Source organism: Notamacropus eugenii, chromosome 2, assembly GCF_028372415.1.
Source record: "Notamacropus eugenii isolate mMacEug1 chromosome 2, mMacEug1.pri_v2, whole genome shotgun sequence".
Taxonomy (NCBI): Eukaryota; Metazoa; Chordata; class Mammalia; order Diprotodontia; family Macropodidae; genus Notamacropus; species Notamacropus eugenii.
Window position 1 is genome coordinate 506,779,752 of NC_092873.1, and position 24,133 is coordinate 506,803,884.

Here is a 24,133-nt window from a genome sequence, read left to right on the forward strand (position 1 = left end):
GGTGAGTCCAAACAAAGCTATCCCAGGGCAGTGGGATGGGTGGCAGACGTACCTTCTCTGTCTTCATGTGGAACTCTCTTAGCTCATCCTCCGTGAGGGGAAGACAATTCTCATCATTCTCTGGGTATTCTTGCCAGCCCATCGCTTTCAATAACCTGCTCCAACAGAAGGAGCATGTCAGCGGAACAGGGCAGATGAGAGAAGCCCAGAAGTTTCTGGCTCCCTCCTGTACTGTTACCCTCTTCTCTGTGCCCCTCAGCAGGTACAGACGGGGTACAGCGAGGCCCACAAACAGCTAGCATCAAACTAGAGCCAAGTCCTGGTGAGGCTGAAGAATGACTCTCCAAAAGTAGTCACATCACTCAAATTCACACCACTTACTTCTAATGACCATATTTTACACACGCATACCTCCAAACAGTGAGAATTCAAGTATCAGCAACCACTCTCGGGGATTCACTACTCACACTAATTACGACATTCAAGATGGCCAAGGCCACCAAAAGGATTCCAAGGGATGAATGCTACCAATTGCCAAAACCAAAACCAAAGCCAGCTCAGGTGATTGAAGATGAGGACCACAGGCCGGAGAATGAAGGTGGATACAGGGACAGAGGGAAGGTAACAGGAATGGGAAGTCCTCAGAGGGGAGAGTCAAAAGTATTTTAATTAAGGAATCCTTTCTCCTAATCTCTCCCCCTGCTCCAATGCTACTAACTCTTCTTGACACAAAAGTAACTATAGATATAACAAGTTCATTCTTGCTTTGAGTGCCTTCCAAGACTTTTCTGGGCCACTGCAGGATTCAGGCTTTCTGTGATGAGATGCTGAGTAACACTTTCCTGAGATGACAACCTGCCTGTGGCCTACAGGCCCCCAGGTGCCCACCAGTCAGTCTTCCAAATTAAGCAACACTTGCCACACTTTTTCTTCTTTCACTCACCTGTGTTCCGCTTCCAAAGAGAGAGAAAGGCCTTCTCTCTTCTCCATTAGGGGGAGAGTGAGGCCATTCTGATGGCAACCCTCTTCCCCATTTTCCTTTGGTTCGGGTGTGCTGTTCCCCTCCATCTGCAGCAGGAGGAGAAAGAAATCACCTGGGAAAACCATCCTTTGCAAATGAGCAGTCCCCAACACAGGATGATTTTCCTCCCTCCTGTCCAGTTCTTTTCCCCAAAAGAAATGTGGGTTTACGGGGTTACCAACTCCCAAAGGAGGACAAGAAACCACTGTCCTGGGTTCGAGTCCACTTCACTGGAAGCCTTTTTCTTATGGTGGCTAATAATGCGTATAACACCCATGGAAGCCAGGGCTGAGCAGAGTAATAAGACTTCATACGAGGGGGACAGATTTCCTAAGTGAAACTGAAGCTAGCACCCAAGGTGACCTACCACTTAAGTCCTAACTCTGGCCCTTTGATGGATGGAAAGCACAGCATAATTCACTTAAGACAGGCACAACAACACAACATCCCCACTGTTGACAGCTCGTTTAACTCAAAATGAAATCTAAGACCCTAATGGAGTTTGGGCAGTCACTTAGGTTTCAGGGGTAAGAGGGCTAAGACCACCAAATAAATAGTAAGCAAGTGGTTGCTGGACAAATATTTCCTGTTATGGATGTGGATGACTGTATCTTCTTAGCTCCAAATCCCATTGGCTTGGATTTAAGACTTAAAACAAGTAGCAAGACGAGGTTTCCTCAAGTGTAGCTCGAGTTTCCTGAAAATTTCCCCCATGTTGTCCAAGGAAGAAAAGGAAAAGGGGATGAATCGATAGAATCAGGAACACATTCAGCTAAGAAAGGAGCTGGGTTGTAAAGGATTTCCAGACAGAAGCACAACAGGGTAGGATGGCCTGAGACCCTAACTTTGGTCTTCCCCAACATGACTCTGCTCAAACTTACAAAGGACAGCGGTGCAAGGAAGAGCTGCTGTGCTTGGAAGCGCTCTCAAACCACCAGCAGTGAGGGCTTATTTTGCTTCATTACAATTTAGGGCAAGGTAATGGAAAAAAAGGTAATCAAACTATCAAGAAAAAAGAATCTTCCAAGGTAAAGCTTGAAATGAAGATATGGGAGGCACATGACCCCTGCATTTTAGTTTTTGAAGGATAATACCGTCAGATGGATTCAACATGAACGGGATGGCCAGATTCAAAGAGTAATTATTAATAGTTCATTGACATTGGGGTCTCCAGGGGAGGGCTCCAGGGATCTGTGCTCAGCCTCATGCTGTTTAACATTTTTATCCGTGATGTGGATAAAGGCTGAGATGGTACTGCTGATCAAATCTGCAGATGATGCAAAGCTAGGAAGGACAGCTGACATAGCGGATAGCAGTGTCGGGATCTAAAGAGACCTTGATTGGCCAGGTTAGGGCAGAAGGCTGAGTCTAATAAGATGAAATTCATTAGGGATAAATGTAAAGTCTTGGGTATAAAGAATATGAACTCTACAAAAATAAGATGAGGGAGCCATGGAGAAACAGTAGGCATGTGGAAAAAGATCTGGGGATGAGGTACTGCTAAAGCTCAGTGAGCCATTAAGGTGATGTGGCAGCCAAGCTAACGCCACCTCAAGTTGCTCTGGGAGGGCAATGCTTCCAAGAACAGGATGGTCATAGTTTCAGCCTTCTCCTCTGTCCTGGAAAGGAGTCTTGTGCTCAGTTCTGGGTACCACAATATTAAAGGACATTTATCAGTTGGGGAGGACAAGATGGGAATGGGCCTTCAGTTCATGATGTGGAAGCTGGTGAAGATTCAGGGAGGGACGTAATAGATGGGTTCATGTCTGGGAAGAGCTGGCAAGTGAAGGAGGGATTAGATTTGCTGCCCTTGGTACCACAGAGCAGGATGAGGTGCGAGAAAGGAAGGAGAAAAGCAGACCATTCAGGCTGATGTCAGGAAAGACTTGCCAACTATGAGAACAGAGTAAGAGTGGGATGGACACCTCCCCTTCCTTGGGGTCTAAAAACAAAGTGGGGGTTCCTCTGGGCAGGCCAAGGAGGAGTATTCTCTTAACTCTCATGTTTCGAATGCTGGGGTTCTTCACTCCACCCAACCTCTTCCCAATCTTTAATTGAAGATCCCCAGCTCCTCACTGGCAATCTTAGGGTTTCAGCCTCTTCTTATGAACAGATGATAAACAACTCACATTTCTCAGAGCTCTTACAGAGCAATCTTCTTACCATCACCTTGTATTTTGATACAAGTGCTATGCTAAGCACTTTTTACAAATACTGCTGCACAGCAACAAATATTGTACACAGTAACTTTGTGAGGTAGGTAATTATTATCCCCATCTTATAGCTGAAGAAACTGAGGCAAACTGAGTCTAAGTGACTTGCCCAGGGTCCTATAAATACTAAGGGTCTCATGTTGATTTGAACTTAAGTTTTGTGGCCTCCAGGCCCTGCATTCTGAGTCACCAGCCTCAGAGTAAAGGGAGTGTCAGTATTCTTATCTCCAAATAACAGAGGAAGAAAACAAAGTGCTGAAGGCTTAAGTTTAATAAAGCCTGGAACTTGGATTCAAACCCATGTCTTCTGAATTCTTGAACTTGAATATTTGTTTCATTAAGTATGTCGACCTCAGCACATCTCAAACAGAATTTGTTCTTTCTCCCCTTAACTGGCCTGATTTCTGGCTCCCCCCAGATGCCCACTTTTGTAACCTTGTGATAAACATTTTCTTCTGTCAGCTTCCAAATCCATTTTCATAATGTCTACTGAATCTGTTTCCTCTTTTATAAAATGACTCTGAGATCCTATAAAGATCTAAGTCCTGGAACCCTCTCTTCCCCTCAGTCCCTACCCCTGAATTTTTACAACAGTTCCTCAACGGTAGTTTTTCCTAACTGGTCTCTCTCCATCACTACAGTCTTCATTCCATGGATTTTCTTTTGTAGAATTCTGATTATTTAATTCCTTTGTTCAAAAATCTCGAGTGTTTCCCTCCTGACTCCTGAGGCAGTTCAAATCCCTGTATGTGATACTCAGGTCCTCCACAAGCTGGCACAGCCAGACCTTTCCAGAAGGTCTCCTTTTCTTCAGGCCCATGTTGTTCTCTGTCTATACCCGAGATGTATTCCCCAGGAACTGATTTAGTTCCTCTATGTCCTTTCACATGCACCCTCCTCCAGAAAGCCTTTTTTGATCCCTTGGTCTGCCTCATCCTTCCCCCCTCACACATCAAAGTACATAAACATTTATCAAACACCTACTAAGTTCCAGACATTGTGCCATTATGACTCCCCATTCTACACATGAGGAAACTGAGGCAAAGAGAGGTTAACCAGGGTCATATAGCTAGCAAGTATCTGAAGCAGGGTTTGAAGACAGGTCTTCCTCATGTTAGGCTTGGGGTTCTACCCCTATGTCATTCACTTAGTGGTCTCTGTGCCATGAAATGCTTTGGGTTATATCTTATTGATGCAATTCTCAGGCAATATTGTGTATTACAGTTAACTATAATACTTCTATTTACTGGCATTTAAAAGGCCCTTAACCTACCTTTTAGGCCTTGTTTCCCACTGTTTCCTTTCAGCCCACATTCCTAGCTATCATCTTTCTTAATATTTCAGGGGTGGGATATGAGAGTTCTGAGAACATCAGGTACAGCCCCTTGGCTTGACCCAGAATCTCCACCAACATGCTAGTGGCTCTACACAGGGGCAGGAGGGTGGAGATGTATTCCAGGCGAGGGCAGCCCAGTGGATGGTATATATTCATCTGGAACGTACCATATGCCAGGCACTGGGAAAACAAACAAAGGCCAACCCTGCCCTGCTCTTCAGAAGCTCATGTTCTAATGGCAGTGAGGCTATAATCAAACAGAACTGGGGCCTGTAAACCACCCGTGAGGACCCTGTGGACCACACGCTGACTTCAGCTTTATTTTTATTTATCTTGTTACACATCCAACAAATCGCTGCCCATTTCCCGACTACGGTTCTGAATGCAATTGGGAGTGGTGTGGGTTCTGTGACTAACCCTTTGGGTATAAATCACTAGGTTAACTATCAGACCCATACTGAAGAGGAACTGGGCAGAGATGGAGAAGGCTCTTGCCCTGGGTGGGGCTGGGCCTTGAAGGAAGCTGGTAATCTACTTGGGAACCATTTTCCATATTAGAAGGAGGCAGATTCCCCTAAAAAACCCGCAACCACAAAAAAAATAAAAAAGGAATTCAAATCCAGTTAGGTATACTCTGCGTCTTGCCTGTTATTTCTACATTTTTTGATTCAGAAACCCAAACCCAGGACTAACAACTTTTTAGCCAGCTGGTTGCTTCCCGAACCTGCCTCTTTCTCAATTCCTTCTTCTATCAGTAGGAGGAATGAAAACCTCCAAGTCTTCAGCATTTTGCCCTGGCCATCTTTAACCTCACTATGAAAAATCTCCATTTCTCTGAGAGGTATCCCATGTAAAGAACTAAGTCTGACAAATCTTTTCCAGGTCTTAGCAGCATCTCTACTGACAGTTTCTAGAATCTTCTTTCATAGTAAAGTCCACCTCATTGCTCTGTGGTCTGAAAATTCTATTTGTTTTCTTTTCTGAGAAGATGGAGACATTTTCCCTTTACCAATACTCATGATGCCTCTGACTTGCCATCATCTTTTGAGTATCACTAACAATGCTGTGGCGATCACACCTGCCAGTTCTTTTAATTCCAGAAGATGCTGGGGAGCCAGATGGAAAAAAATAACAGAGTTCTGCCCTGGACACTTACTAGTTGTGTGATCCCCTGCAAATTACTGAACCTTCCTCAATTATAAAATGGGAATTATTTATCTTGGGAATTAATTTCCTATTAGCCATTTCTATTTAGTCAAAAGGTCATTCTTATTGGCACAGAGAACGGAAGCATAAAAATCGAGCACCTTCTGTCATGGTTATGGCAGACCTGTCCTTTCTTTGAGACTCCCTTTTTCCTTCTCAACACAAGCCCAAATCATTCTGTGGCCCATGGCCTCCCTGATCAGCTTCAGCTCATTCTCAACCTTAGCCCTCCTTGGCAGCCCTCTTTTAAGGACCATGTTTGGGGCATTTAAAAATCTAAGGGGGGTTGGCAAGCTGCCTATGCCTCTGACGTATATCTCTTCAGAAAGCTTTCCTCTACACTTTCAACACAGCCCACTCTCTTAAAGTGAGGGAACACCACACTCTGCCCAGCTCTGTTCTCCTTCACCCTCAACTTCGAGGTCAACCAGCACCTCCAGAGAGTGAGAATCAGTTCCAAAAGAAAATGGATGCCCTGCAGAGAATGCATTATTTGAATTCACACTGAATATTTCCACTGACCTTTAACCAAAAACTTTACATAGCCATAACTATGAGTAGTGTGATTGGGAATACAAGTGACCACTTCAGGGGGACTCAACTATTTCCATTAATCAGGACAAAGCTTTATTTTACTTCTACTAAATGGTCAACTTTGAGAACAGAGACCCAATCTTAGCCCAGCTGTTTCTCTGCTACAATGGAAGCATGGGAGGTGTTGGTGCTGGTTGTGTTGAAGTATCTTTTCCTCAGGGTATAACTTCAATATTAGTGAAACAGAAGGCAGTCCAGCAACTGGGACTGAGGCTTTAATTTAAATAGAGCTATTAATCTAGCCCTTGTTTTTGGCATTGGGTTGCTAATAAAACTTCACAAAGATCAAAACTTATATTTCTTTGCTACAGACGTGCTAGAAAAGACCTTTTTCCAGGAAAAAAAAAAAGCATTTTAGGGTGGATAACTATAAACTGCCGATGAACTTTCGGTACAGCCTATGCCCATTATGAATACTTAATAAATATGCCAATGGTTTAGTAGTTCCTTCACCAAAGTAAAAACTCAAGTGCTTAAAATCAACACTGATCCAGAACCATTAGGATGCCATTTTCCAGCAAGGATTCCTGCCCTCCCCCCAAAAGCCTTTGCTCTTACGTCCTCCAGTTTGTCACATTCTCGGTTCTCTGAGATCTCTCCGTTCCGGTCATCCTTCAGAGTCTTGAGGAACTCGCTCTTTTTGTCTGTGGTCCGACGGGTCAGCTTGGTTAAGCGGCAGGAACTAATCTCAATGGGAGGGGTGGTGCTGGAGGGGCTCTAAGCAAACACAATAAGAGTTTTGTCAGATAAGATCTGGGACTGGGGACCTCCATGGACTAGTTCTCACAAGCTTTAAACTTTAGAGTGCCCAGAACTTGCCATTCCATCTCACTCATGACTCTTCCATTAGTAATCTAAAACATTCTTAGTTTGGATAAAAAATCCACCTGGACTCCCTCCTTCCTTGGTGGCCAGTCTGGTGGTTAGTGACACAAAAGCAAAAGCATTTAAGAAAGCTGGGAAGAGTCAGATGTGAGAGATGTTATAAAGGTAGAGAGAGCAAGATCTGGTGACTGATTGGATTTGGGGGGGGTGAGGGAGAGGGGATAATTGAGGACACAGCAGAAGTCATGAACCTAGGAGAATGAAAGGATGGTGGTGACTTTGACAGAAATGGGGAAGTTTTAAAAAGGGGAGAATCTGGGAAGGTAATGGGTTTAGTTTTGGACATGCCAAATCTGATGTAACTTTTTAAGAATAGGGGAAGAACTGAGGGCATATTTGAAGGCAAGAAGAATGGAACCAGGAGTAGAGAGGGAAGTATTTTGAAGACACAACAGAATGCAGCTGGAGACAGAAGGGGAGAGGACCCAGGGCATGTAGAGCAGGGTTGACATTGGTGAGGAGAAGGGTCATCTCTATTAGAGACTGGCAGAAAGGAAGAAAGAGTGGGGGCTGATGATGTCAGGAGGTTTTGAGATGAAGAGAATGGAAAGAAGTGGAGCTCTAGGGAGGAATAAAAGGAAGACTGCTTTGCTGCAGTAAGGGCCCAAATGAGGTTGGATAATATAAATTTGGATAGTAGGTGCTGGACCTGGATTCAGGAAGATCTGATTTCAAATCTAGCCTCAGACTCTTTTAGCTATATGATCTTGGGCCAGTCACTTAAACTGTATCTACCTTAGTTTCTTTATCTGTCAAATGGAGAAAATAACAGCAACCATCCTGCCAGGGTTTTGAGGATAGGATGAGATATTTGAAAAGTGCTTTATAAACCTTCAAGTGCTCAATAAATGCAGTTTGTTATTATTTCTAATGTACCCGGTCAGTGTGGTTGTGAGATTTCTTCCAGTTAGTGGCATCAGAGGAGGTAGATGGGAGGAGCACAGCAAGAGATGAGGGGGTGAGGGTTTCAAGAGCAGAGGGCAGTATAATGTTGAAATGGCTTGAGAGGCATTGAAAGGCAGGAAAGAGAAGTCAGAGCAGAGCTCAAGGCTGAAAAAACACTGAGGGGTTACAGGATTGCAGGTGTCCATGAGGGCAAAGGATGGGCTTAAGCAGGCTCAGGCATTAAGAAGAGGGAATGGAGTGTTCTTTTGTCCAGCAAATCTGGCCCTCACTTCCTTATTTAACTGACTGGCCTCGAGCACTGCCCTGTACAAAAAGCCTTCTTTATTCCCCACCCAGTCCATGTGCACACATGTGAGAGATGGTACAGTGGGGGTGATGGGGAGATGGACTTGGAGCCATGAAGATCCAAATTAGAGGTGTGACTGGGCAGTCACACTTAGGTCAAGTTGCAGAGAAAGTGCCAAGTGGCATTGGTGGAGTTTCTTACCTGGAGTTCCCCACTCCTGGTAAAATTGAAGGCCCAGACCCAGTAGAATGTGAGCTCCCGGAAGGCAGACCCAATTTCATTTTGTTCTCATATTAATAGTGGCTGGCTCAAGGTTGGTCTCATTACTGATTTCAAAGTGTAGCATGAGCAAAGCTGTGTTCAAAACTTTCCCCAAACAGCCATGCATTGAAGACCCTTCACTAAAGGGTAGTGGGGCAACTTATAGATATAACCAGCAGAAGATCAAGCCCTTCTCTTTAAAGATGAAGCTCAATGCCCTTTGACTCAGCAATGCCACTGCTAGGTCTCTAGGTCTCGAAAGAGAACAAAGGAAAGGGAGAGGACTTCTATGTATAAAAAGGCTTAGAGCAGTGATGTTTTTTGTGGGGGCAAAGAACTGGAAATCGAGGGGATGCCCATTAACTGGAGAACGACCAAACAAAAGTTGTGGTTTATGATGGTGATGGAATACTATTGTGCTACAAAAAAAGACAGGATGGCTTTAGAAAAACCCGGCAAGACTTCTACGAACTGATGCAAAGTAAAGTCGACAGAACCAAGAGAACAAAGGCACGAGTTTAACACCTCAATTTATCCAGCCCCCCTTAAAGCTTGAAACCACAAGTATGATGGGAGGGGCTTCACCTTCATAATATGTGATAAGCATTTTTTAACATGACCTTCTGCATGAACCTTTCCTAATCCTCCAGTAACAGCAAAATTACAATAAAGACTTAGTTATTCTGATCAAGAAAATGATCCAAGACAATTCCAAAGGACTCATGATGAAAAATGCTATCTACTTCCAGACAGTGAATGAAGTGCAAATTTTTGAAACTCTATTTTTCTTTTTTTGCAACATAGAAAATTTTTTCAATATGGAAATGTTTTACATGACTTCACATGTAGAACTAATATGCTGCTTGCCTTCTCAATGGGTGAGGTAACAGCTGGAGGGAGAGAATTTAGAATTCAAGATTTTAAAAAATGAATGTTAAAAAATATTAAATTTATTTTAAAAATATGTAGATCAAACATTACTTTCATGGAACACTTTCCTAAACTTGTCAGTCCCCGCCCCTCTCAAACTACCTTGTATTTAATTACTTTATTTATTACTGTATCTGTGTTTATTCACATAATAGTTATGCTATACAGACATACACCTTTCTCTCTCATTAGCATGTAAGCGCCCTACAAGCAGGGATGGCTTCACTCTGTACTTGTATTGTCAATGCTAACACAGTGCTGGGCACGCAGTAGGTACTTGGTAAGTATTTGTTGATGTACTGATACTAAATGTAGCATATACTGTCAGTAGTAGCCAGTATCACTGGCTTGGCTTAAATGACTTCCTTTGTTGAAAGGGAGACTTCTTGGGAGTGGACAGAAGAACAGAGATCTATTAAGAAAAGACTGGTATAAAAACCCAAAGTCATCAATGAAATGCTGAGATTATAGGGACCAGTCTCATTCAGGCCTAGAACAGGAAGAGGAAATACCATGGCCAAGGAGTGAATGATTCTGTCAGTACCAGAAGGTGCCTGTTTGTGCCTCTGTTAGCAGCTTTGCTAAAGGCATTTCCGGGCCCTTTCGATGTTCAGGTCACTGGTACCTTTTCTATGGTTAAGTTCAAAAGATTACTGGCTGGGCCTTATCTGGGTGTGCAACCTGTGCTAAAGTCTAGGGTGGCAGATATTGAAATCTGGGGCATCCAAACTGCCCAGGGAACTTAGTGAGGTACACCCACAACTCTACTTGGATTGAGAAGCAGCTATCAGACTGTCACATAGACCCATTCCATCTTTCACGTGCACACACACAATATTCATTAGCTTAGACAAATGCAGGTTAATTCATCTGGGTCACATGGTACATATACCAGGTAGCCTCAGAGTTAGACAAACAGTATTTAAAATAATCATAAAGGTGAAAGTCCTTCCCACCACACTTGTGATCTCAGACTCTGAAGGGCATTGAACAAATTGGGATATTAAACTCATGCCAGTATCATGACTAGTTGACCGGTTCCATGTCAAATAATCAGATGATGATTTTCTCAAATTTTCAAACTTACAAAAAAAACAAACGATGACGTGTCCTACCACATGGCCACTGTTTGGCACTAACTCTACAAAAAGTACTGAGGATAAGCAAGTTTGTTCCAATGATTTAGGCCAATGCAATCAAAAATAATAACACTTTATTATAAACTTAGCTTCAACGTACATGACAAATGAACAAAGAACACAGAACAAAGAATAAAGCCCCATGGAACTGAAACCATCTGGAGGATCAAGGCAATCTTATACCGTTAAGTGGGACTGGGTTTGATGAGGGAGTGATACGGGCCACCTCAGAGAGAGTGAAGCAATCTCTTTGAGCCGATAAAATAGAATAAGTACATAAAAAATAGAAAAGAGCGGGTAAGAGTGACGACACAGAAAAGCAGAAGCTGGCAGGGAACCCTTCAGGAGGGAGGAGTAAGCGGGGCCGACTGGCTGGGCGGCTCGCCTACTCACTCCTACCAGGCAAAGACAGGTGTTTGGAGAGGAGTCTGGGAAGGAAGGGGGTGGGGAGAGAGAAGGGCACAACGTGGAGCTGTGGATAACTACTTCAAGGGCAGCCGCGGGGAAGAGGGACGAACTTGGCCCTGGAGGGCAGAGCTAGCACCAAAATGGGAGGAGAAACACAACCACACAGTCAGATTTCAGCTCAGTGGATGGCATTCCTAACAACCCCAGCTGTCTAAGATTGGAATGGGTCACTCAGGGAAGTAGTGAGGTCTCCCCAACAGGAGCTGAAATGTATATAGCGCCGCAAAGCACTTCAGATACATTATCTTACCTGAGTCTTACAAGTACCAAGTGAATCATTTCACTTTATAAATGAAGAAGCTAAGGCTTGGTGGGTTGAAGGGACTTGCCCAAGGTCACAAAACTACAGGCTGGACTGAAGCCCAGGTCTTTCACACCTCTGTCTATTACACAAGAAGAGGTCTAACTAGTAGGGGTCAAACCAGATTAAAATCTAATTGGGAAGAGTTTAACCAAAAATAAACAAACAAATAGACAAATGAAGTGACTCCACACAGATTTTGCTACTTTGTGGTTTTCTAAGTCCATATGGGTCCACAGGAATCCATTTCTATTTCAGTCTGACCTCCCTGCACTTGTAACATGGCCACCACAGATGACCACTTACAGCTAGGGTTCCTCCTCAGGTAAGAATTAGACTTAATGCAAATTCATTTCAGAAAGCCCACTCAAATCCTTTCCTAACTAATTTCTATTGATTCTCTGGCTTTGGAAGCTGCAATTTAGATGCAAGTGAGATATTTCTATTGACAGCACCAAGCCCCAGAATACAGCAGAATATCTTCAATGAGATCCATGGCCCCTAAATAGACTGGCTCACAATCTACACAGGAAAAGCCAAATGGATGAAGAATGCCATTACCCAGATTATGATATGTTTAGGAGATAATTTTGTCAAAATGTTGTTTAAATCATTTATTTACCTCATAAAACCACTGCCAATAAACAACAAAGGGTCATAAAACTGAATGAAGAGGAGGAAGGTAGGCTAGGCTGCATGTGAAAATAAAGCAATCCTCCTTCCAGCGTTCCCCAGTTGCTCCCTGACCGAATCAATATTCTTCTGATAATGCTACATAACTCTAAAATACAATAAGATCCTGAGTTTCTAAGAATCAAGACTGCATGTGATTCAGAGGGCAATGGTGGCCACAAGGAGGATGTCACAAGTGAAACCATGGATGCAAACAGTATAAAGGTTAACGATCTGTAAATTCATAATGGAAAAGGAGTGTGAGGGAGGGCTGCACAGGGACATAAGTTCAAAATCCTAGAAGGAAGCCCCTTGATGATGTAGGTAAGAATAATTTAGAATGAGGAAGTATGGAGGACAGTACATATGATACATCCTGGTGGACAGTGTTATTAACACGATGAGCTTAGAAATAATTAATAATAATGGCTAGCATTTATAGAATGCTTTAAGGTTTGTAAACATTATCACACTTGATCCTTCAATAACCCTGGGACGTATGTGCTATTATTATTCTTATTTCACAGATGATGAAACTAAGGGCACATAGTGGTTAAGGAATTTGCCCAGAGTGACATATCTAATGAATGTCTAAGGCAGGATTTGAACTCGGGTCTTTCAGTTTAAAAATTATAGTATCCATGTCCAAGTAAATGATGCCATATAAGAGAAGACAGCAATGGGAAGCCCCAAAACAAAGTAGGAGTTTTAAAGCAGAAGGCTTAAGTGTCTAGAAAGAGATGAAAAATGGTATTTCTTCAGCTGAATTAAACAGAAGTTCCATTTCACAGAGGTTCTGGAGAGAGGCAGATTTGGCCATGTGGAAAATGAATAGTTCTACAAGTCACTGGGAAGACATAGAGGGTGGTTTCAGACCCTGAATACATTGCTCTCTGTCCAGAACTCAAACACTAAGGAAAAGCCAAATATAGGATGCACAGGCCAGGGCTTTCTGTTCTATTACTAGGTGCTGCTCTCCCAATGACATGATTGACTGAGGTTGACAAAACCTGAGTGAGGAAACCATGGGGTCTATACAGAGCTCTTAAGTGACTAACACTACTTTGGTTGAGAGCCTTGAGACTCCATACATGAAATCAGCTTCTGGACTATTTCAACTTGCCCCATTTCTCACCCACCAAATCATTTCTCTTTGTGTCCAAATTCAATTCAAAACAATAACTTTTACTTTGTTGGAAAACCTTTCCAGAACAGTTGTATAATGTCATCTGCACCCGGGAGCCCATCAATGTCATTCACAGTATGAGTCACAATTTGAAATCACCCATTTCCCTTAGGAAGTTCTCCCAGGTTGAACCTAACCTATTCTTCAATGTGTCAACCCAATCTCAGACAATTTTTCTTCACTGTGAGTCAAAAATTTCAGTGAACTGAGAAATATTTTCACAAAGTCCCAGATGCTATTAAAAATTCTAACTTATACATTATAAAAGCTGAGAATAGCATTAGTGAACTGAAAGACAAATTTATCTATGTATAAGCATGAATTCAGTGGATCTGTGAAACCCCCTGAATCTTCTGTTACAACCCATCAGTCTGTCTTAGCCGGTTAAACTGCAAGTGTGGTAAGAATAGGATTGCATCTAAGGAAAGGCAGGGTAGCATGGTAGAAACAGCAATGGACTAGAATCTCAGAGATTCCTAGCTGTTACTGATTATGTGACCCCCAGGCTAGTAACTTAACCTCTACTTCCTCCTCCAAGCACTGTTACCATCCTGAATTAAATTTTCACAGGTTAGAAATCAGTCCTCTGTGGACTACATTTAAAATCCTGTTAACAGATGCTTCCCTCAGGCATCCTGGAGAAGATCCAGCAAACACGTGTGTAATGAAATGACCCTCTTTCTCAAGTTGACAGCGTGGAAGACTTCATTTCAAGCTGGAAATGACCAAAGATCCAACCCCCTTATTTTACAGCTGAGGAAACTGAGGCCTGGATATGAAATGGTACCCCCATGGTCACATATAGGACAAGAAATAGCAGAGCTATTTAAAAAACAAATTAGACATCCAGTGCTCTGATAATGACGAGGCCCAGTGGTTTTCACTGATTCATCCTCAGAGATCTTCTCTCACCTATCTATTGATTAGAAGCCAAACAACCAAAAATAGGGGCCGAATACTGCAGGCCTTCTCTGCTAGGAAGTCCAGAGTTTCTTGTCTCATCTATGGTCAAGCATTTCACTAGTGATAGAGACCAGCACAGCTTATCAGCATGTGTCAATTAGTGTTGGTGTTTAGCCACGTCTGACTCTCTATGACCCCATTTGGGGTTTTGTTGACAAAGATACTGGAGTGATTTGCCATTTCCTTCTCTAGCTCGTTTTACTGATGAGGAAGCTGAGGCTAACAGGGTTAAGTGACTTTCCCAGGGTCACATAGCTAGGTAGATTTGAGACCAGATTTGAACCCAGGAAGAGGAGTCTTCATGGCTCCAGGCCCAGTGCTCTGGGCACTATGGCACCACCTAGCTGCCATTTTGTGAAAGCTATGTTATTAGTAAGGTAAACAGACAAGGCCCTCAAGTCCCTGGGAAATGCCATTTCCACCCTTAGTAGCTCTGGCTGGTTCCACTCACCTCTTTGGGAGAGGGAAGTACTGAGCCACTTGCCAGTACTACTGGTTTGGTGACAGCAACTGGACTGGTGAAGGCAGAATCCCGGCTAGAGGAGAGTGAGCCTGCTTTGTGTTCTGTCCTGGTCGCTTTCCATGGACTGGGCTGTGGGGGAAGAAAACAGCAAAGGGCAGTTAGACTAAGAACAGTCTCCAAGCTTGCTAGGAAATTTGACCTTTAGCTCCCCCACAGACTACCTGCCTCTCTCTTCCTTGTTAGTGTCAGAAGGGAAGGGAAGCAGAGGGGAGGTGGGATGCTTCTTTAGAAGATGAGAGTCTGGGTAAGAATCCTGGTTAGATGAGGAATTTGGCTAGATACAAATTTAGGCATGCCTGTGGGAGGGACAAACTAAGCTGTGAGAAGGGACTGAGGTACTGGGCTTAAAAGAACTATTTGGGCAGACATTTTCTTGCTTAGTCAAGAGGGCTTTGGGTACCACTTTCCCCTGCTGAACCTACTTGATCATTCCTGGCATCATTCTCCAAAATGATTCTTTTGCCAAACTGGATGAACTGCTAAAACTGTGCCACTGCAGTCGAATGGAAGAATGGGGCTCTCTGAGAGGCATGTTTTGCATGGAGGCCAACTGTTCACAGCATGTCCTTATGATCTGGCCTATCCCATCTCCAGGTGGTGGGTGATACAGGGAGCCTCATCTGGGATTCCCTTGCACCCTGACTCTACTGAGCTCTTTCAAGGCTGCTGCTCCCAGTGTAGATGTCATCTGCTCTTGACTGTGGCTATATAAACCATGCAAAGATGGAACTGTGTTCCCTGAGAAGTGCACCAAAACAGCCAGGTGGTATGAAGAAGACCCTAAGATATTGTGCTTCAGCGCTTGCAGAATAAGCCACTCCTCCAGCCTCTGCCATAGTGGTGCAGGGGCCTTGGATGCATTATAATAGCTAATGATAAAGCCCCTCTGGGTGAAGCAGGGCTAGGGACTAGCTGGGAAGAAAGAGCTTGAATTAGATGCAGTCCAGATCCTCATATAAGATATACACACTATGTAATAGACAATAATACATGATAGAAATTTTAAGATAAATGGTTCCATCTCACGAAGTGTGAAGGAGAAAAATCAATTCAACAAGATATCAATGTCTTATAGGCAATGACGGAAGGCAGACAGAAAAATAATAATGCTAACAGACAATAACATCAATTTATATAGTTTACTATGTGCCAGGCACTCTACTAAGCACTTTACAATTACTGTCTCATTTAAGTCTCAAAATGACCCTGGTAGGTCAGATGCTAATGGGTATTATCTCATTTTTAAAGATGAGGGAAATGGAGTCAAACAGGTGAAGTGACTTGCCTAGGATCACACAGCTAGGAAGTATCTGAGGTCAAATCTGAAATCAGGTCTTCCTGACTCTAGGCCCTGAGTCCTACCCAAGTGCCCCCAAAATGACATCTGAATGAAGCTTTAAAGAATCATGAGGGGGAGGAGAATAATTAGTACCAGAAAAGTGTATTTAGAGAACTAAGAAAATTAGTTTTTTCCTGCAACATGCAGCCTTAGAGTGTTGCCTAGAGCACTGAGAAGTCACTTCCAGGGGTCACACAGCCAGTACGGAACAGAGGCAGACCCTGGGGCCAGCTTTCTAACTGCTACGTTACTTGTGCCTCTCATACAGCGGGACAGCAGAGACTTGGAATGACAGGTACAGAGTGGGTTTGCATGCTTTCCATGAGCATCAGGTGAAGGAGAGACTGGAGGAGGTAGAGTTCAGTCTATGATGTCAGCAATGGGAGAAGCAAAGGAAGCAACTGAGAAGGTGTCACAGGGCACCTGAACTACTAAGGCTTGATCAGATGTGACAAATAAAAAGAATTCTAACAAATGCCAAGATTCCAAACGCACGAGACTGTGAATGGTTCCACAAACAATGAAGTCGTGAAGGAAGGGAGAGGAATATGGGAAGCTTGGGAAAATTTTGGCCATGTTGAATTTGAGCTACCGGTGAGATATGTAGGTGGCAATTTGAGATCATAAAGAAGAAATGTTCATAAAATCAAGTGCTAGAATTTCAATGAAACCAACAGACCTGGCTACCTCCACAATACCACCTGCAGCTTTTCCTATGGAGCTGCCCCATGTCCCCACCTGGGCCTTCAGAGGCCTTGCTCACTATCACCTGATATTGCTAGGCCAGAAGCAAGGTGAATTCCCCCAGCTCTCCCACTACCCAAGCAGCCTGTCTTCTTTTTCAACCCACCATTTTCCTGATGACACCTTTGACTGCTGCTGGGCCTCTCCACTGCCATCTACTGGATAATCATTTTAAATGTTGAGACTGTTGTGGTCCATGTATCATGACTATACATAACAATGCCTTTAGTTATATAAAAAGTAAGCTTTTGTTTCTGGGAGGTGTTTGGGGTCATTAAAGGAGCTCCATGGTTTCCTGAAGGCAATTCAACACCCTTTCCTCCTCTTCCTTAACCCAGGACCTATCTCACCAATCACTTGTACTGTTTATCCTAGTGGCTAAAATCTTTTTTATCTAACTGCATGTCATAATCTGAGGAAAGGACAGCCTTCATGTTCTTGATTTTTCCTAAGTGAATGTGAGGTTAAACTACTCTGAGGAGAATACTATGGAGTTTCTACAAACAAGACAACCGGAAGGATATGACTATTCACAAAGGAGTCTGTCTTTACCTGGAACTCTGCCCTGAGGTTTCTCCACTATGGTGATGAATACCTGTGTTGAGGCTGTCTCCCTGTTTTCAGTCAGTGAGTCAATAAACATTTATTAAGCAACTATTATGTGCTAGGAATTGTACTAGGTGCTGAAGACACAACAAGAGACCAAATAAAAATAAAAAACCAGTCCTAACTCTCAAGGAGGTCATAGTCTAATGGGGGAGATAACATACAAACAACTATGTACAAACGAGTTACAGACAGGAAAAATTAGGAAGGTATGGTTTCTTGTAGAAGGTGAGATTTTAGTGGGGACCTAAAAGCAGCTAGGAAGGTTAGTAGTTAGAACAGAGGAGAGAGAATATTCTAGGAATGGGGAATAGCCAGGGAAAATACCTGGAGCCAAGAGACGAAATATCTTGTTCATGGAACAGCCACAGGTCAGTGTCACTTGATAGAAGATGTGTTGGGGAGTAAGGTGTAAGAAGACAGGAAGGCAGGAGGGGGCTAGGTCCTGAAGGGCTTTGAAGGTAGAGCAAACATTTTGTATTTGATCATGGAGGTGATAGGGAACCAGTGAAATTTACTGGGAGAGTGGGAGGGAGAGAGGGAGAAAGAGAGAGGGAGATGATTTGATCTACACTTTAGGAAAATCACTTTGGCAGCTGAATAGAGGATGGACTGGAGTGGGGAAAAATTTCAGGCAGAGGCCCACCACAGGCTATCAACAATAGTCAAATTATGAAATCATGAGAGCCAGATTGGTGGCAGTATAAAACAGAGGTGGTAGAGGTGGGGTGTACATGAAAGATGCTGCAAAGGTCAAATCAACAGGATATCAACAGCAACAGATCGGATATGGGGAGGGGTGAAAATAGTAATGGATAATACCTACTGAGAGCCTGAGTGACTGGAAGGCTACATGGTGGCGCCATTGATAGTAATAGGAATGTTAGGAAGAGTTTGGGGGACAAAATAATGAGTTTGGTCTTGGACATGCTGAGTTAAAGAGGCCTGCAGGATGTCCAGTTCAAGATGCCCAATAGGCAGCTGGAGATTTAAGACTGGAGGTCAGCAGAGAGGACAGAGCTAGATAAGCAGATCTGAGAATCATCAGCATAGAGATAATTGAATCCACAGGAGTTGATGAAGTGAAGTAGTATAGAGGGAAAAGAAAAGAAGGTCTAATAGAGCCCTGTGGGATATCTACAGGGAATGGATGTGAGTTGGATGAAGATTCAGCAAAGGAGACAGAGAAAGAATAGATAAGGTAGGTGAAAAACCAGGAGACAGTGGTGATCTGAAAACCTAGAGACAAGAGTATCCAGGAGAAGAGGATGATGAACAGTGTCAAAGGCTGCAGAGGTCAAAAAGGATGGGGATTTGAGAAAAGGCCATTAGATTTGGCAACTAAAAGGCTGTTACTCATTTTGGAGGGAGCAGTTTCAGCTGAATGATGAACAGAGTGAGAAGATGGAACATAGTGGCACAATGCAAACTTCTCAAGGAGTTTAGCCATACAAGGTAAGAATAAATATAGAATAGTCAACAGGGACAGGACCAAGTGAAAGTTTTTTGATGAAGGGGGAGATATAGGCATATTTGTAGTCAGCAGAGCAGCAGCCCATAGACATCAAGAGACAGAAGATAAAGAAGGAAAAAATGAGGATGATGCTTTATGACTTGCCTGATGTTATCATCAAAGGGTCACTTATTAATAAGGCTCTAATTATTTCTTAGGAATCTTAAATGAACTAATGAGTGAACAACACTTATTAAACAATTTCTATGTTCCAGACACTGGCAACACATTCAAAAAATCAAGGCAGTTTCTGCTCTCAAGGACTTTACATTCTAAACAGAGAAGCAGTGCATCTTGTAAGGGTGAACTGGTTTGGGAAGTTACAGGGATTATGAGAAATTCTTAACCCCACCTTCATCTTTACTGTGATCTGCATGCCTCCAACTCTTTCCCAGGCCATAACCCCTGCATCTCTTCACTTCTGATCCCTTGGAGAACCAGAGCTGAGTAGATGCTGGACTTGAGTCCAAGCACAGTCCAAACAGAAGATGACTTTAGTAGCCCAGGCATTAAAGTGACGAAGGTCTGGCACAAAGATTGGTAAAATCAATGGCCCTTGGCAACAGATAGAATTTGGGCCATGAGAGAACAGTAGAGGTTGTGAGCTTGGGGCACTGAAAGGATGGTGGCGCTTTGGTCAGAAAGGCAAGTCAGGAAGATGGAAGGAAGGATGGAGGAAGAGATAACAAGTTCAGTTTTGGATATGTTGAGTTTAAAATATCTATGGGACATCCAGTTTAAGATGTCTCACAGGCAGTTGGTGATTTGAGAATGGAGGCCATGAGAGAGGTTAGGGCTGGATTCAGAGGTCTGAAAATTATTTGCCTGGAGTTGATAATTCATCCACGCAAGTGGGAAATAGGATATAGAAAGAAGATAAAATGGTCCAGGACAAAGCATGTGAGGGATACAGTTAGAGAACAAGGCCTGAATAAAGATCCAACCAGGAAGACAGAGGAGTGGTCAGACATATCAGAGAAGAAGCAGAAGATATCAGTGACATTAAAATTTTAAGAGAAGAGGATACCAAGGAGAAGAAGGTGACTGACAGCACAAACAACTGCAGAGAAGTAATGAATGAAAGAGAAAAGGGAATAAGTATTTATTAAGCACATACTATGTGCCAGAAATTGTGCTAAGGGATATTATCTCAGTTGTTCCTTTGATCTCTATTTTAAGTTGAGGAAACTGAGGCAGATAGAGGTTAAGTGACTTCTTCCAGGGTCACACAGCTAAGTGACTGAGGGTAGAACTGAACTTGGGTCTTCCTGACTACAGGCTGGGTGCTCTATCCATTGTGGCACCTAAATGCCAGAGAAAAGGACATTAGACTTGCCAAGTCAATGGTAACTCTGGTAAGACTTGTTTCTGTTTCAGCTGACTGTTGAGTCTGTCAGTCAGAATGAAAAAGAGAGTGAGAGGAAATAGAGGCACTGACTGCACAAGGCCTTCTCAAAGTCAGTCAGAAAGGGGAGAAGAGACACAGCACAATAAGCTAGTGGGGATGGATGTCAAGTGGGGGCTTTTTGAGGCTGGAGGAGACAGATAGTAGGTAGTAGCCAGAAGACAGGGAGAGACTGAAGATTCATCATTTCTGCCTTCACATTCCTTGTATCTATCCCTTCTCTCCACTCTCACAGTAATATCCCCTACATGGACCCTCTTCACTTACCATGTGGACTGCTGCAATGGAGTTGCTGTCAGGTCTTGCTGCCTCGTATCTCTCCTCACTTCAGTCCATCCTTTACTATTGCCAAAATATATCTTCTTTATAAAGCACTGTTCCAGACAATCCCTCTACCCAATAGACTCCAATATCTCCCTATCACCTCCAGGATTAAATATAAAATCTTCAGGTTGGCTTTTTAAAGCTCTTCACAACCTGGTCCCTTCCTACCTCACCAGTCGAGTTACACCTTCTCCTCTCCATGTTCTCTGCAACCCAGAGAAATGGGCCTGCCTGCTGGTACTTGAACAATTCTCCCATCTGTGGAACGCTCTTCCTCGAGGCCTCATTTAAATAAGACTCAGTTCAAATCCTACCTTTTGGAAGAGGCCTTTCTGGTAGCACCCCACTGCGTATGCCATCTTTTTGAGACTTGCTACCACTTATACTGGATACTTTCTTGCATGTAAATAGATGTCTGCAGGTTCTTATATGTATGCATTCTATATGCATTCCTTGAGGGACAGCAGAGATCGTGTTTTTGCCTTTCTTTGTATCCCTAGGCCTTAGTACAGTAGCTGATGTATAGTTAAGTACTTAATAAATGGCTGACTGACCAACAGTCCTTTTCCAGGGATGGTGGTGTTGATGTAATTATTGCACCTATAATTAAGAGGTCAAAGCGGGGTGAGTATATATATGGCAAGGAGGCTATCGTCACTGGATCACAGAGCATGTGGGGAGAGGGCAGGGATCAAGAAAAATGATCACAGAGTACAGTGGCAGGTTTGAGACAGACAATCTATAGTATACACACCAAGATCAGCAAGCCAGGGCACCAGGACAGAAGCTGGAGTCCTAGGCCTTGGTGTATGTCACAGGCCAAAGCATGGCAAGAAGATGGCCAGAGGTGAGAATGATTTTGATGTATGGATGAGGGACACCTTGATGGAAGAGATTATTCAAGAGGGCATTTTGCTCTGCTTAATCAACTGGGGAATCTTATTTTCTCTATTTTAGGCAATTGTGAGAAGGTAAAGATGTGGTTCCACCATGGAAGCAAGTCTGTCTCTTCCCTCCTAATAGGCTGATTAAGTATACCCCTAACACACACGGATACAGGTCTCAAATACTTTGTAGAGATGGAAAGTAGGCAGAGAGATTGGGAGTTGTTAATGTTCTCATTCATTTTTATGAGTATTAATAAAGTTTGAGATTTTTCCATGCTTTGGCTACTTTCTACTTTTCCAAATCCTTTGTGAGTTGCTCCCCTATGGCTCCCACAACTGTGACACTACCAGCACAGACTTACCCCTCTGTAGACTTGGTTGAATTCAGATGCTTCTCAAGTCTGTGCCCTCTCTAGCACTATGTCTATGTCCTATAGCTTGCCTTTCTATTAAAGGGATTCTCAGTAATCCAGTTCACTTCACTTTAAGATGGACAGAGGCCAAATAAAACAAGGCAAAATTATGAGCATTATTTTGAAGTCAGGGACTGTATTTCTGCCTTTCTTAGTATCCCTGGGGCTTCGCACAGTGCCAGGCACATAGCTACTACCTAAGTGCAGACCCTCTTCACGCCCTGCAGTAACTTCCTCACTGGCCTCCATTGCTCAAGTCTCTCCTCTTCAGTTCATGCATCACACTGCTGACAATAATTTTTGTTAAATATAGATCTGATCATGTCACTATCCTACTCAATTGCAGCAATTTCCTATCACCTTGAGGATTAAATATACATTTCTTTATTTTTAAAAGCCTTCACAAATTGGCTCCAACCTATCTTTCAGATTCACCGGACATTATCCCCAATCCTGAACTCTATGCATGATCCAGCCTCCTAATCCTTTTCATTGCTAGTGATTTCCCTAACAAACTACTTAGGACATAAACCTGTATTTATCATATTTTAAATTTATGCTATATTTTTATGCACTTGTCACCCCTATTAGAATACAGTTAGCTTCTTGCAAGTAGGGACTGTTTCACTTGTCCTTATCTCCCCAAGGCTTTGAAGACAGTAGGCACTTAGTAAGTGCTTGCTGTGTGATTGATTTTTATAGATTAAGACCTGGAAGTGACTTCAGAGATCAGATTCTCTATGGTCTCTGAGGGCCTACCATTCCTTTGCTTTCTAAGAATAATCCCTTTACTAGCTGTAATCTTGTTTCTTCTCCTGGACCTTGCTGTGGATCAATCTATTCCAATCTGTTTTGCTTTCGCACTTTTTCTTCTCCATTGCTTCCTTTCACTGTTATTTTTTCCCTATCTCATTTCTTTCTTCCCTTGTCTTACTTGAATGAGGTGTTTGCAGATGTATCACAGTTCCTTCTTTGCTGAGGTAGAAATTTCCTCCAGTGCTGTAGATCAGTCAACAAGTCTTAATTAAACACCTATTGTGTGCCAGGCCCTGTGCTAATTGGTACTGTACAAAGAAAAGAAAGAATGCTGTCCCTGTTCTCAAGGACTTCCCAATCTAAGAGGACCATTAGATCATCAGTCATTTTGCAACCCTAAGAATCCCAGCTGCCTGGGACATTGAAAAATTGTGACATGGCTGTGATCACAAACTATACGTATCAAAGGTAGGATCTGAACCCAGTCTTTGCCTTCCAATCTACTAAATCTTGTAATCTAGGCTCTAATAATTATAGGCAGTTGGATGGTGTGGTGGATACCACATAATACTGGGCCTGAGTCAAAGAGCTGATTTTAAATCCAGTTGTGTGACCCTAGTCAAGTCATGTAATCTCTGTCTCAGTTTCCTCTGGGATAATAATAGCACCTACATCACAGGGTTGTTGTGAGGATCAAATAAGATATTATTTGCAAAGCAATTAGCAGGCACTTATTCCTTCCCTAGTCTACTGTCTCCTCAATCCTCTACAGTCTGGGTTCAGGCCCTACCATGTTATTAAAACTTCCTTCTCAAAGATCATCCACAATCCAATTGTGGCCTTTGCTAAGCCCTCACCTCCTCACTCTTGACCTCTGGGACATCTTGTGGGAACTCCTTTTCTCCTATCACCTCTTAAACAAAGGTGTTTCTAAGATTCATTTCTCTGCTCTTGGGGCTTTTCTCCCTTGACATCTACCCGTGTTACTTCAGTTCTCATTTCAATGCATAAGACACTTCTGTGACATACCCAAGTTCCAGTCCCTCACAAATCCCCAAACTGTTTTCCTCATTGACTTGTGAGTCAGCTTTTTGCTTTGCTGATTCATAATTTTTCTCCTGCTCTTTCAGTGGCTAGGAATACCTTTTCCCCTTTATCTACCCTGCAATACTCAGATCAAATACTTCCTCTTCCATAGAATTCTAGTAGCAGCTGTCTGTACAATCATTTGGCAATGAATCACGTAGGATCCCGTG

General features: G+C 43.0%; 1 protein-coding gene across 3 annotated transcripts in view; it reads right to left on the bottom strand.

The window, feature by feature from the left end:
* The window catches only part of GPBP1L1 (GC-rich promoter binding protein 1 like 1), an 83,741-nt gene that overhangs the window by 1,029 nt on the left and 58,579 nt on the right, over positions 1-24,133 (bottom strand). For all 3 annotated transcript variants that reach the window (XM_072649263.1, XM_072649264.1, XM_072649266.1), the window contains 4 exons: positions 14,819-14,959; positions 6,929-7,087; positions 944-1,068; positions 53-155 (listed from right to left, as the gene is read on the bottom strand). In XM_072649263.1, the coding sequence (XP_072505364.1) occupies positions 53-155; positions 944-1,068; positions 6,929-7,087; positions 14,819-14,959 (528 nt within the window). The remainder of the gene's footprint in view (positions 1-52; positions 156-943; positions 1,069-6,928; positions 7,088-14,818; positions 14,960-24,133) is intronic.